This window comes from Globicephala melas, chromosome 12, assembly GCF_963455315.2.
Source record: "Globicephala melas chromosome 12, mGloMel1.2, whole genome shotgun sequence".
NCBI classification, from domain to species: domain Eukaryota; kingdom Metazoa; phylum Chordata; class Mammalia; order Artiodactyla; family Delphinidae; genus Globicephala; species Globicephala melas.
The window spans coordinates 13,964,539-13,978,763 of record NC_083325.1 but is presented as its reverse complement, the minus strand read 5'-3'; the positions used below and the strand labels follow the sequence as shown (position 1 = coordinate 13,978,763).

Here is a 14,225-nt window from a genome sequence, read left to right as displayed (position 1 = left end):
ACCATGGATAAAGGAAGCAAAGAGAAGACAAAGTAGGATAAGAATCCAAAAAATGACAACTAGTTATCTCATTTCAAAATGGGGAACACGAGAGCAAAGAGAAAATTTTGAAAGACAGAGAAAAAACATACCTCACCTACAGGGGAACAAAGATAAGAATTACAAAAGACTCCTTGTTAGAAACTATGGAAGCAAGAAGAGAGTGGAGTGAGATAAAGTGCTGGAGAAAAAATCACCAACCTAGAATTCTACATCCAGCAAAATTATCTTTCAAAAGAGAAGTAAAGACTTTATCAGACAAACAAAAATTGAAGGAATTCATCACAGCAGATCTAGATTACCAGAAATGTTTTTTAAAAGCTCTTCAGGGAGAAGCAAAATTATACAGGTCAGAAACTGGGACATATATAAAGTAAGAATATTAGGGAAAGAATAAATGAAGATAAAATCTTTTTTCTTATTCTTAACTTTTTTTTTTTTTGGCTGTGTGGCATGGCTTGTGGACTATTAGTTCCCCAACCAGGGATTGAACCCATGCCCCAGAAGTGAAAGCGCTGAGTCCTAACCACTGGACCACGAGGGAATTTCCTATTCTTAAAGTAATAATAGTGACAGTATATTGGGTGAAGATAGAATATGGATAACTGAAATGAATGAGAGCAATATCATAATGGACAGAATACATTGTTTAAAGGTATCTGCATTACATGTGAAACAGTATAATGGCATTTGAAGTTAACTTAATTACAAATGTATATTTCAAAATCTGGGCCAATCACTAAAAACTTTTTACAAACACATAATTGATACACTAATAGATGAGATTAAATGAATCATATGAAAGGTTCAGTGAAAACCAGACAGGGTAAAGCAAGAAAGCGAGAGAGAGAGAGAGAAAGTAAGAAAGAGTCAACTATACATCGCCTACAAGACTAAGGTTAAAAGTAAATATAAAGACTAACATTAAAAGTAAAAGGAAGGAGAAATATACCATGCAAACACTAATCAAAACCAAGCTCTCTCCTATCTCACACAGCATATAGAAATTAACTCTACGTTAGTCAAAGACCTAGATATAGGAGCTAAAACTATAAAACTCAGAAGAAAATACTGAGTTTTATATGGGATAAATCATCATAACTTTGGATTTGTATTAGAAACATCCCAAAAGCATGAGCAAAAAAAAAAAAAGAAAGAAAATACATATATTGAACTTCATCAAAATTAAAAACTGTACATCAAAGAATATTATCAGAAAAATAATAAGATCACCTATATAATGAGAGAAAATATTTGCAAATTATATACCTGATAAGAGTCTTCTAAAAAATATATAAAGAATACGTACAACTCAATAACAAAAAGACAACCCAATTAAAAAACAGGCAAAGGGCATAAACAGACATTTCTCTGAAGGAGATATACAAATGGCCAAAAGGCACATGAAAAGATATTCAACCTCATTTGTCATTAAGGGAATGTAAATAAAACCCACAAGATACCACTTCACATAAAGCATATTGACTATAATAACAGAATTGGCTATAATCAAAAATATAAGTGTTAGCAAGGAGAGAAATAGGAACACTTGTACATTGCTGGTGGGAAGGTAAAATGGTGAAACCACTGTGAAAAACAGTTATAGAGTTCCTCAAAAAGGTAAATAAATTCTACTCCTAGGTATATACCCAAAAGAATTGAAAATAGGTACTCAAAAAATATTCATATGAGAATGTTCAAAACAGCACTATTCACAACAGTCAAAAGGTTGAAACAACTCAAATGTCTATCACTGGATGAATGCATGAGTTGTGAGATATGCATGCAATGAAATATCATTCAGCCATAAAAAGGAAGTAAGTACTAGCTACATCATGGATGAACCTTGAAAACACTGTAGTAAATGAAAGAAGCCAGACATAAAAGGTCCATATATTTTATGAGTCCACTTATAAGAAATTAGAATAGAAAACAGATTGGTAGTCACCAGATGCTGGAGGGAGATTAGAATGGGCGGCAACTGCTTAGAGAGTACAGGGTTTTACTTTAGAGTGATAAAAATGTTTTGGAACTAGATAGAGGTGGTGGTTGCATGTTATGAATGTACCAAATGCCACTGAATTGTTCAGGGTAAAATGGTTCATTTTATGTTATGTAAATTTCACATCAATGAAAATAAAGAAGTAAAGAAAGAAAAAAGAAAGAGAGGGAGTGTGGGAGAAAGAAAGGAAGGAAAAAAAGGAGGGTAGCTGTATTAAGACAAAGCAGACTTCAGAACAAAAAAACTTATCAGGGCAACAGAGGCATTAAGTAAGGATTCAATAAGAAAACAAAACAATCCTTAGTGTGCATGCACCTAAAAACAGGGCATCAAAATATATGAGGCAAAAGTTGATAGATCTGAAAGGGGAAATGGACAAATCCATGTTATAGCTGAAGAATTCAAAACCTCCCTTGAGATAATCAACAAATGGAACAGAGAGGAAATCAGTAAGGATATAGCTGACCTGAACGGAACTATCAGTCAACTTGATCTAATTAATATTTATAGAATACTCTGTCCAACAACAGAACACATAGACTTCTCAAGCTCACATGGAAATACTCCTCAAGACAGACTACTTTCTGGGCCATAACACACACACTCTAACAAATTTTTAAAAAAATAGAAATCATACAAAGTGTGTTCTGAGACCACAATGGAATGAAGCTAGAAATCAGTAACAGAAAAATAGCTGGAAAATCCCTAAATTTTGGAGATTAAACAACACACATCTAAGTAACACATGGGTCAAAGAAAAAGTCTCAAGATAAATTTAAAATTATTTTGAATTAAATTAAAGTGGGAATAAATACAACTTACGAAAATGTGTAGGGTGCAGCAAAAGCATTGGGAAGTTAATTTATAGCATTAAATGCATATATCAAGAGAGAGCTAGACATCAATAATCTAAGATTCCACCTTAGGAAACTAAAGAAAGAAGAGCAATTTAAGCATCAAGCAAGCAGAAGAAAAAAAACAATAAAAATTACACAATCAATGAAATTGAAAAGAGGAAAGTACAATAAGAGAAAATCAATGAAACCAAAATCTGGCTCTTTAAACAGATCAATAAAATAGATAAGCCTTTAGCCAGGCGAACAGAGAAAAAAAGAGAGAAGACAAGTTTACCAATATCAGAAATGCAAACGGGGTCATCACTACTGATTCCATGGAGAATAAAAAGACAATAAAGGAATATTATGAACAATTCTATGCTCACAAACTTGGTAAACTAGATGAAAGGGACCGATTACTCGAAAGCCTACTAAAACTCACACAAGGAGAAGTAGATTATCTGAATAGGCCTATTATTATTAAAGCAATTGAATCGGTAGTTAATAACTTCCCAACAGAGAAAGTATCAGGCCCAGATGGTTTCACTGGTGAATTCTACCAAAGATTTAAGGAAGTAATGATAACAATTCTCTACAAAATCTTCAAGGAAATATAAGAGTGAATATTTCTTAACTCATTCTATGAGGCCAGCCTTGTCCTAATGTCAAAACCAGATAAAGACATTACAAGAAAGGAAAACTACAGACCAGTATCTCTCATGAATGCAAAAATCCTCAACAAAACGTTAGCAAATTGAGTGTAAAATTACATAAAAAGAATTATAAACCACAACCAAGTGTGATTTATTCCAGGTATGCAAAGCTGGTTCAACATTCAAAAATCAGTCACTGTAATCCACCACACATCAATAGGTTAAATAAGAAAAATCGTAGGAATTGACACAGGAAAACCATTCTCCTATACTCACAATAAAAACTTTCCACAAACCTGAATAAAAGGAAAATTCCTCAATTTAATTAAAAAAAAAACTGCAACCCCACCCTCACCCCAAATTATAGCTAACATCATAATTAATGGCAAGAAATTAGAAGCTTTCCCCCTAAGATAAGGAAAAAGGCAAGGATATCATCTCTCTCTACTCCTATTCAACAGTGTAATGAAGTCCTAGCTAATACAATAAGAAAAGAAAAGGTACACAAATTTGGGACAAAACAATTAAACTGATGTGTGTGTGTGTATATATATATTTATTTATTTATTTATTTACTTATATTTATATTTATATATATTTGTTGTTGATTCTTTGGAATGGATATAAAAAATCTCCAAGAACTCCAAGAATTAACAAGCAAATATAGCAAGGTCATAGGACAGAAGATTAATACACAAAAGTTAACTGCTTTCCAGTATATCAGTAATAAACAATTGGAATCCGAAATTTTAAAAACATTTACCATAGCACCAAACAAAACAATAAAACACTTGGGTAAAAATCTAACAATACGTAAAGGATGTACATGTAGAAAACTACAAAACGTTAATGAAAGAAATCACAGACATATAAATAAATGGAGAGATATTCCATGTTCATGGATTGGAAGACTAAACACTAATATATCAGTTCTTCCCAACTTCATCTGTAGATTCAATGCAATCCCAATCAAAATCACCAGAATCTATTCTGTAGATATCAACAAACTGATTTTAAAGTTTATATGGAAAGGCAAAAATGCCCTGGAGTAACCAAGACAACCGTGAAGAAAAACAATGCTGGAGGATTCCCCATTACCCAACTTGAAGACTTAATATAAAGCTACAGTATTCAAGACAGAGTAGTTGGCCAAAGAATAGACACATAGATCAACAGACCAGAATAATTAGACCCACACAAATATGCCCAACGGATGATATAACAAATAGATATTTTTTCTCACAATTGAACGAAACTAGTTTTTAAATGCCCTAAATTCAAATCTTCCCAATAATGCTGATTAAGCTCAATCTCCATTCTATTAACGTCCAAAATGCTAAATTCTACTTTGTTTATACTTGGTGAACTATATCTATGATTAGAACCCGGAGGCATGAATTGGAGCAATTTAATAACTACATAAAAGGTGGCAACTAGCCGATAGAACAGTTTCACATGACCACCAGAAAATCTTGCTTTCCCCAAATGTTATTAATAGTCAGAAGAATAAAGAACATATTTTCTGAACTTGGTCTTCATGTCTCAGCTTAAATGTTACTTTGGGAGGCCTTCTGTGACCCCTGGGATAAGTTAAACCCACTTGCAGTATAATTAGGCAGAACCCTATACCTCCTCTCTTTTGTAAACATTACATTAATTATACTAAACTAACATAATTATATATAACTAATATACTGATATTAATGTGTTTACACATTATAGACTGTATGGCTCCAGCAGGTCAAAGACCTTTTCTTATTCACTAACCCCTTCTGCCCCTGGCACAAAGCAAATGCTCAATAATTATCTGTTGAATTTAACTGCATAAAATATGTGTTGTGAAGAAGAGGCATAAAATTTCAGTCATCAGAAACACCAAAAATCTATGTTTTTAAATGTCAAAGAGAAAAAGGTTCATAAAACTGGTCAAAATTTTTTCTTTAACTTACAAAATCGAAAGGGATTTTGTGAAAGAAAAAATTCCTAAAAGAAATGGGAATAACCAAAATTATCCAGCCATGACCCAGATCAGTAGTTCTCAACCTCACTCCACACAGAAGTTACCTGGGACATTTAAACAATACCAATTTAACTGGGCTATAATAGAGCCCAAATGATAGGTAGTACTTAAAATTTCTTCAGGTGAATCTAATGTTCTGTTAGGGTAAAATACAGTCCAGTACAAAGAGCTCAAGAAACTGTCTCAAACAAGTCTCACAACTGGAAAGATCACTACAATAAACAAGAAAATGAAAACTGATAAAATGGAAAATTAACAAACCTTTATTTAGTACCAATAGAGTTTTAGTAATAAACAAAAAGCATTTATAATTGATAAGTTAAGCAGAACATAAGCAAGGAGTACAGTATAAAGAAAAATCAAATTGTAAATCAGACAGTATGCTGTGAAAACCATAAGAACTCTACAGAGAATTTCACACTATCAAGATATATACTTTATTCAAATTCATTCATAGAGTCTACTACATGTCAAGCCAACTAGGCACAGGAAACTAAAACAAATAAAAGTGTGTTTTCTATAAACAGTGTGGAAACAAATGGTAAGCCAAATGGAAAACAAGATGATTGAATTCCTGTTCTCATCCTTCATTGAAATTAATTAAGTGGATTGAAGACTTAAATACAGAATGCAAAACTATGTTACTTTAAGAAGACAGTATAGGAGAATACCTTTATGATTTCAGATTAGGAAAGGATTTCTTCTTTTTTTTTTTTAGGAAAGGATTTCTTTTAAAAGACACAAAAATCAATAAGCATAAAGGAACAGAGTGATATTCTTATCTATACTGAAATTAAGAATTTTTACTCATCATAAGATACCATTTAAAGGAAGGAAAAAGTTCAGAAAATTGGAGAAGCTATTTGTAACCACATAAATGGGAACAAAAGCATTTATAAAGCCTTGGTATCCAGAATATATAAAGACCTGTATCCAGGATACATAAAGATTTCCTATGAATCAATGTCTTTTTTTTTTGAATTCTGAACTTTGTATGTGAAAACCCACAGGATGAACGTGTCTCTGCATGATGTTATCTTCTCCCAGAGAAGACCTAATTTGCTTCAGGCAAACATCTAGCCTAAGAACACTGACAACTGGTTATTAATTAAGCTTAATAAATCCAATCAGGGATAGGGACGATTTGACACTGGACATCAGTCTTTGTAAAGGCCGGTTTATTTCCAGTTCACAGTTACCACTAAGGTGTATCCTTTCAGAGTTCTAACCAAAATCCTTGGGGACTTAAATGAGTCCCTCATCCTTTGTGTGCCCTGAACTCCAATTTTTGAACCCCCTAACCACAGGATGTCAAAATCTCTCCTCAAATTCTCAGTTTCTCAATACTGCATGAGGAATTAGAGGATCTCTTTAGGGGGAAAAACTGGTCCCAAATGACTGGGCTCATGTAATTGAGCTTCCCACTTCTCTCAGATCTTGATTTTGCAATTCTTCACTACCTTGGTAGTTTTCAGTAATTTCAAATGGTTATACTTTTAATCTAGCTCTTCTAGTTATTTTCAGCAGGAGGGTTGGCTCAAAAAACCTAGTCTCTAATCACCTTCATAACTTTTTAAAGAATATACTTCTTTCTTCTAATTAAAAGGCCTAGAAGCAAGAACACTCCAGTAGTAATAAGCACCACAAGCACCTAAATTTTGGTTTCTAAATACCATTCCCACTAAAAGAAATTTGTACTCCTTGGAGAAATTGTTGATTCCACGTATCAGGGTGGGATATACAAATCACACTGCTGTAGACAGAATGTTTGTATCCTCCCAGTTGCAATGTTGAAACAGTCCTCAATGTGATGGTATCTGGAGGTGGGGCCTTTGGGAAATGATTAGGTCATGATGGCAGAGCCCTCATGAAATGAGTTTAGTGCCTTATAATAGAGACTCCAGAAAGCTTGATCCCCCTTTCTGCCCATGTGAGGGCACAGTGAAAAAATGGTCACCTATAAACTAGGAATCAGGTCGTCATCAGACACTGAATCTGAGGGTTCCTTGATCTTGGACTTCTCAGCCTCCAGTACTGTGAGAAATAAATTTCTACTGTGTATAAGCTACCCAGTCTGTGGCATTTTGTTATAACAGTCCAAATGGACTAAAACAGATATCTAGTTAAAAGTAAATTCCTCTTCCACTTTTGACCCTCAGCTACCTAGCTCCTCTCCCTGAAGGTGATGTCTGTATAAAGGACTTTGTGTATCCTTCAAGATTTAAAACATATATAAAACTAGAAATTAGCCAAAAACAACAAATATAAGTGAACTTAGGTCAAAAATTGCCTACTCTGATCACTGTCAGATGGATATAGAGAAGATGGTCAATTAGGGTATCTTCAAATGTGTAAGCATTTTCTCTCACCATCTCTACTTCATGAAACAAATATTTGATAGACACCTTACTCTTATTAAGGGAGTTCAACACTATGCTGAAAAGTAGATGATAAGAAAAACACGATCCTTGCTCTTAAGAAGCTTACAATTTTGCTGAGGACAGGAAGTAAAAAAGAAAGTATTCTTCCTGGATAACACTTTACTAATGTCTTCCCGGATCCCCTGAATCCTGTCTAAAACCACGCTCTGCGGTTCCTTCCTCTCCATCACCATCCTGTCAAAAATCTGCTCTTTTCCAGAATTCTCTCAATTTCAGTTCATGATACCAACACTGAGTGGGATGATGGATTTGATGGCAGTGAGGTTAAACAGAAACCTAAGAATCATCTTTGCACTTTCATCCCACATCCAGCAGATAAGCAAATTCTGACTATATATCCTAAATATTTCTAAAACTCCTCCTATCCTTTCTATCCCCGTTTTTGCTCTCAGTTAAGACCAGCATCATCTCTCATCTGGGCCACTTAATTGCTCCATACCGAAGTCTCTTCCCTCCAATTCTTGCTCCAAACCACTATTCTGAATGCTCCCCATCCTTAGTAGGCATGATACATAGGCCTTCATTAATCTGCCCTCTACCTACCTCTCCAATTTAACATCTTACCATTGCATCCCACTCAGATATAACCTTATTTCATCCTTCAACCATTCTAAACTTTTTTCGGGTTCCTCCAACCTACATTCCACACTTCTATACCTTGCATCTGCAGTTTATTTTGTTTGGAATGCCTCTTCTTTCCCAGTTCTATACCAATCCATCCACCTGGCTAATGCCTCTTGTGACAAGACCCAGATAACCTCCCTGACCAGGTCCTCTTCCCTACTCTGAACAGTAAGTTACTCCCCCCACACACTGTGACATCATAGATCTTGTACATACTTATATTATTGCTCTTATTTACCCTAAAATATAAGCATTTGTTCACATGTCAGCCTCCCCCAAAACTTGGTATCCTTTGAAGTTGTTCTCCAGTGTCTTATTTTTGCAAACCTAATGTCAACCCAATAGACACTAAAATATCTCAATAAACGTTTGTTGTATTAACTAAGTGAATGAAGCCTTCTCTTTTCCTCCACCTCCCTTTCTCATTTTCTTCCCCCTTCGGATAGCAACCCACAACCATGTGTCATGACTCAGTCTATGGATATAAGTTAGTTACATGATTTCAGAATTCTGATGCCATAAAAGGTGACATGTTCTACCCAAAGGCTAAATTAGCAAAGTCCCTAAGTGAGGACAGCACAATTTTCCAGCGGAACCTCGGGTCCAAGAAAAGAATCTCTTTCAAGCATAATCTCAAGTCCTCTTGATTCCCATCCTAAGACAGTCTCAGTTTCTAAATGGATTACAAGGCTCATCCTCAGCAGGCCCAATCCAGTCTTAAATTGGACACTTTAAGATAGAACAAGTTTCGCCACTAAGATGTCTCCATCAAAGTATCTGAGATAGCTGGGGGCAAAGACTTTAGTCTGTAAAGCCCCTTATACAGCTAATGTTTCCCTGGAATATCCCTTGAAACACTGCTCATCTTAAAACTACTTGACTTGAAACCTTACTTAATCTTATTCTGATACTCATTCATCACTCAATATTTATTTAGCACCTACTCTGTGCTGGATACTTTACCAAAGCTCTGGGGTCATCACCCATAACATAAATATGTATATGTGACGTGACCTGACTTGCCTGACCTGACTTGTCTCCATGGCCTAAATGACAATGATGATGGTGTGGCGTGGCATGGCTGCACCTGGCCCCTGCTTATTCTGTGCCGGGACCTCATCTTCCAGTCCCCAGTGTAAGGCATACTATAAATCAATCCTAATTCAAGAGTTGCCCAGCTGACTCTACAGCATTTAGTTGGTTCTCTTTTTCCTCTAACTCTTCTCTCTCTGCCAACATTATCTTGGATTTTGGTTTGTTTTTTAAGTTTCCATTATTTAGCTTCTTTTATAAAGTTGAATTTTTAAGTTTTCTCCTTCTCCCTCTCAAAAAAATGCCAGACTAAAACTAAAATGTCAGACATTATTTGTCTTCTTATTCATATACTGGTTCTCAATACTTTACCTGTGCTTCCACAGCTCTATGGAGAAAAAAGTACTTCTCCTTCCTGCTTTATTGGCACTTTCTGGAATTACAAATTCAATGCTAAATAATTGTGGCAGGTGACAAAACAATTTCCTCATAAATCACAAGGTATAAAGAGCTTGGTAGAAGCTGAATGTAAAGCAAACAGATACACTCTTCTGACAAATTAGAACAAGGTATAATTAGAACTCAAAGGATAGCTTGGAGTACCGTGAAGAGGAAATTGAAGAAAATCTTGGGCAGGGTACCTCCAGTACCAGTTAAAGTAAATAATCTAGCACTAAAATTCCTACTAAAGAGTCAAGAACCTGGACTTCCCAGGTGGTCCAGTGGCTAAGACTCCATGCTCCCAATGCAGGGGGCCTGGGTTTGATCCTTGGTCAGGGAACTAGTTCCCACATGCATGCTGCAACTAAGATCCCATGTGCTGCAACTAAAAAAGATCCCACATGCTGCTACTAAAGATCCTGCATGCCACAACAAAGATCCCTCGTGCTGCAGCCAGGACCCGGCGCAACCAAATAAATATTTTTTTAAAAAAGGAGAGTCAAGAAACAATTCACAGGCAGGAGGTGTGTGGAAAATATGATAGTGGAGGGCTAAATCATTTCTTTTTTTAAAAAAATGTACAGCTTCACTCTAACATTTTTTTCAATTATTTATTTATTTATTTATTTATTTATGGTTGTGTTGGGTCTTCGTTGCTGTGCACAGGTTTTCTCTAGTTGCATCAAGCAGGGGCTACTCTTCACTGCAGTGCACGGGCTTCTCATTGTGGTGGCTTCTTTTGTTGCGGAACATGGATTCTAGGCGCACGGGATTCAGTAGTGTGGCACGTGGGCTCAGTAGTTGTAGCTCGCAGGCTCCAGAGTGCAGGCTCAGTAGTTGTGGCGCATGGGCTTAGTTGCTCTGTGGCATGTGGGATCTTCCTGGACCAGGATTGAACCCGTGTCCCCTGCATTGGCAGGCGGATTCTTTTTATTTTTTTATTTTATTTTTTTTTTGCGGTACACAGGCCTCTCACTGTTGTGGCCTCTCCTGTTGCGGAGCACAGGCTCCGGACGCACAGGCTCAGCGGCCATGGCTCACAGGCCCAGCCACTCCGTGGCATGTGGGATCTTCCCGGACCGGGGCACGAACCTGTGTCCCCTTCATCGGCAGGCGGACTCTCAACCACTGCGCCACCAGGGAAGCCCCTTTTTATTTTTTATTCTTTTTAATTTATTTATTTTATTTATTTTTGGCTGTGCTGGGTCTTCGTTGCTGCGCGTGGGCTGTTTCTAGTTGCGGCGAGTGGGGGCTACTCTTTGTTGTGGTGCACAGGCTTCTCATTGCAGTGGCTTCTCTTGTTGCAGAACATAGGCTCTAGGCACGTGGGCTTCAGTAGTTGTGGCACGTGGGTTCAGTAGTTGTGGCTCACAGTTCTAAAGCACAGGCTCAGTAGTTGTGGTGCACAGGCTTAGTTGCTCCACAGCACGTGGGATCTTCCAGGACCAGGGCTCGAACCTGTGTCCCCTGCATTGGCAAGCAGATTCTTAACCACTGTGCCACCAGGGAAGTCCCCCAAATCATTTCTAATCACACAAGTCTGGGAGTGATCACTCCAACCTCTGAACTCCTGTAACTATATATGTGATACCCAATCCAGACTTGTTCTTGAAATGCTTATCTTACTTGCTAGACGATACATTCTTTGGCTGTTTATTTCATCTTTATAATATCCCTCTGGCAGGCATATTTTAAAAAACAACCTCGTGCATCAACCCTGTGATTTTCAGGTTTTAACTTACTTTCACAGGTAGGCTACCCTATTGGAAGACTATACAATCTTCGAGCTCTTAGCAATTACATTTATCATTTAAAAGCAGTCTCAGTGCTATTCAAGTAATACATATACTAGAGATCAGATTAAATAGTAATGAGACTGTTTTCCCATAATCTTCTCCCTTTATGAATGGCAAACCTAAGACCAAACACTGAAGGTAATAATCCTTCCTAACGTCAAAAATACACTTCTATAATAACAAGCACCTCAGAATATATACATGCCACAAAATGTGCATCTATATAATGTTATACAGTTTGAAAAGTAATGTCACATACTCTTACCTCATTTAAGCTCCACAATTTTTATTTTACCAGGGAGTAAAACTGCGTAAGTTGCCTGAGGAAACTAATAATTATTGAGTGCCTACTGTTCTAATACCCATCATTAACAAATACGATCAACACATACTTTACGTGCCGACAACCTCATGACGCATGACATTGGTTTTTAAAACAGGCCTGCTAGAGCTGAACATGTAAGACTATTTATTAAATAAAAGATTTTAGGTTTGTTTCCCATTATGTGTAAGTCTGTACTGGGTGCTGTAATTCTTCTCAAACTTTAATGTGCATACTTATCACTGGAGATCTTGTCAGAATTCAAATTATGATTCAATAGGTCTCAGGTAGGGCTCAAGATTTCTAACAAGGTGCCAGGTGATGCTGATATTGTTGGTCTGCATTTTGAAAGCAAGGTTGGACTTCTCTGGTGGCACAGTGGTTAAGAATCTGCCTGCCAATGAGAGCAAGGTTGTAGAATATATAATTTACCCTGGGAGTTCCCTGATAGCCTAGCGGTTAGGATTCCGGACTTGCACTGCCAAGGCCAGAGTTTGATCCCTGGTCGGGAACTGAGATCCCATGAGCAGCCTGGAGCGGCCCAAAACAAAAACACAAATTTACCCTAACTAGCACTACTACCTAAAACTTAACGTCCTTTCATCTTCAATAACTCTTAAGTGATACTATTATCATTCCTACTTGACACCCAAGACTAAGGCTCAGAGAAATTAACTTTGCCTACATGACAAAGCTGATGTGTGCGGAACCAGATTACAAACTTAGGCACACGGACTCCACAGGGCACTCAACCGCTCCACAGTATCCCGACGTGATCGCAGTTGACAGGCAGATTCTGAAGTCTAAGCCAGATGCAGAGTTGTTATCTCCTGTACCACTCTTCCGAGTGGGGTCCCTGCTGTAATTGTGCGTCTGGTGCCAACAGAACGTTGGAGGGCAGGGGAATGAGATCCAGAGCCTCCCTCTCAATACGGCGCAGTGGGTGGGGAACGCCCGGACAGTCCTGCGGCGGGGACGGTGTCCTCGGGGTACCACGGAACCATGGGTGGTACGCCAGTTGTCCTCGGGAGGGAGGGAGGGGGCGGGGCCTGCGCCAGGGAAAGGTTCCGGCGGGACGTACCAACGCGCGCCGGGGAAGGGGTTCCAGAGGCGAGGCCGGCGCTGCTGCCTCCGCGCCCGGAGCCGAGGCCGCGGAAGTCTTAACCCGACCCTCGGCTCCCTTGTGGAGTGGAATACCAGGGTTCTCTTTCGCTACAGCCGTTTCCTAAGAGACTTCCTCCGGCCCCTCAGTCGAGTGGGAGGCCCCGGAAATGGGGGCCGAGCGGCACCTGGCCAGCCGCTGGGGGGAGACTGTCCAGTCGTTTACGAACTCTATCACGCCCCACGCAAACCCACCCACTCCGGTGCCGCCGCCGTAGCCCTTACCAGCTCTTTGGGCGGCTTCTCTGGGGTTTTTCCAAACAGCCCCATGGCGAACTGAACTCGCCTCACCCCTCCCGGCTTTCCGTTCCCTGCACCCAGGCAGGTCACGGGCAGCCGCCTGGGCGGGGCCGCTGAGAGGCGAGGAGTCAGAGCGCCAGGAGCAGGGAGCGGCCGCGGGGAGCCTTGGTGCGCATGCGCCGAACTCATGCGCAGACTTGGGTCGGCGGAGTTTTGTCAGAAAGATTGAGGCGATTGCGCACTTTCTGGGAGGGGACTTGTGGGCCTAGGTGTATTCTTCTGAGGCGTAGAGGCGGTTCCTCTGAAGGATGCGAGTTTATTGACTACACCTGGTGATTACAGCTGTGCCTGCTCACCTAAACCTGTATGTTGTGGCACCGGAAGTCTGTATCTCTACCCAAACGAGGTACAATACTTTTACAACCACTTTCCTAACATCTTTATCCTTCTGTCCCGTAGGCACCTCACATGCAGCGAGCCAGAAATGACCTCTTCCTCCCGGCAGACCTACTCCTCTCCTCTGTTGTCACTACCGTGACCTAGTCCCTAAAACCTGGACATTATCTTTCCTGCCCCTCTTACCAAGTCCCAGCAATTGTAACTTTCCTTTTTTTTTTA

At 38.8% G+C, this 14,225-nt stretch overlaps 1 protein-coding gene across 2 annotated transcripts in view; it reads right to left on the bottom strand.

Moving 5' to 3' along the window:
- CHMP3 (charged multivesicular body protein 3) overlaps nucleotides 1-13,811 on the bottom strand; it is an 81,778-nt gene extending 67,967 nt beyond the window's left edge. Inside the window, exon 1 of one of the 2 annotated variants that reach the window (XM_030837439.3) lies at nucleotides 13,593-13,811. In XM_030837439.3, the coding sequence (XP_030693299.1) occupies nucleotides 13,593-13,796 (204 nt within the window). In that variant the 5' untranslated portion in view covers nucleotides 13,797-13,811. The remainder of the gene's footprint in view (nucleotides 1-13,592) is intronic. The other variant, XM_060309054.2, reaches the window with a different exon arrangement.
- Nucleotides 13,812-14,225: the final 414 nt, after the last annotated feature.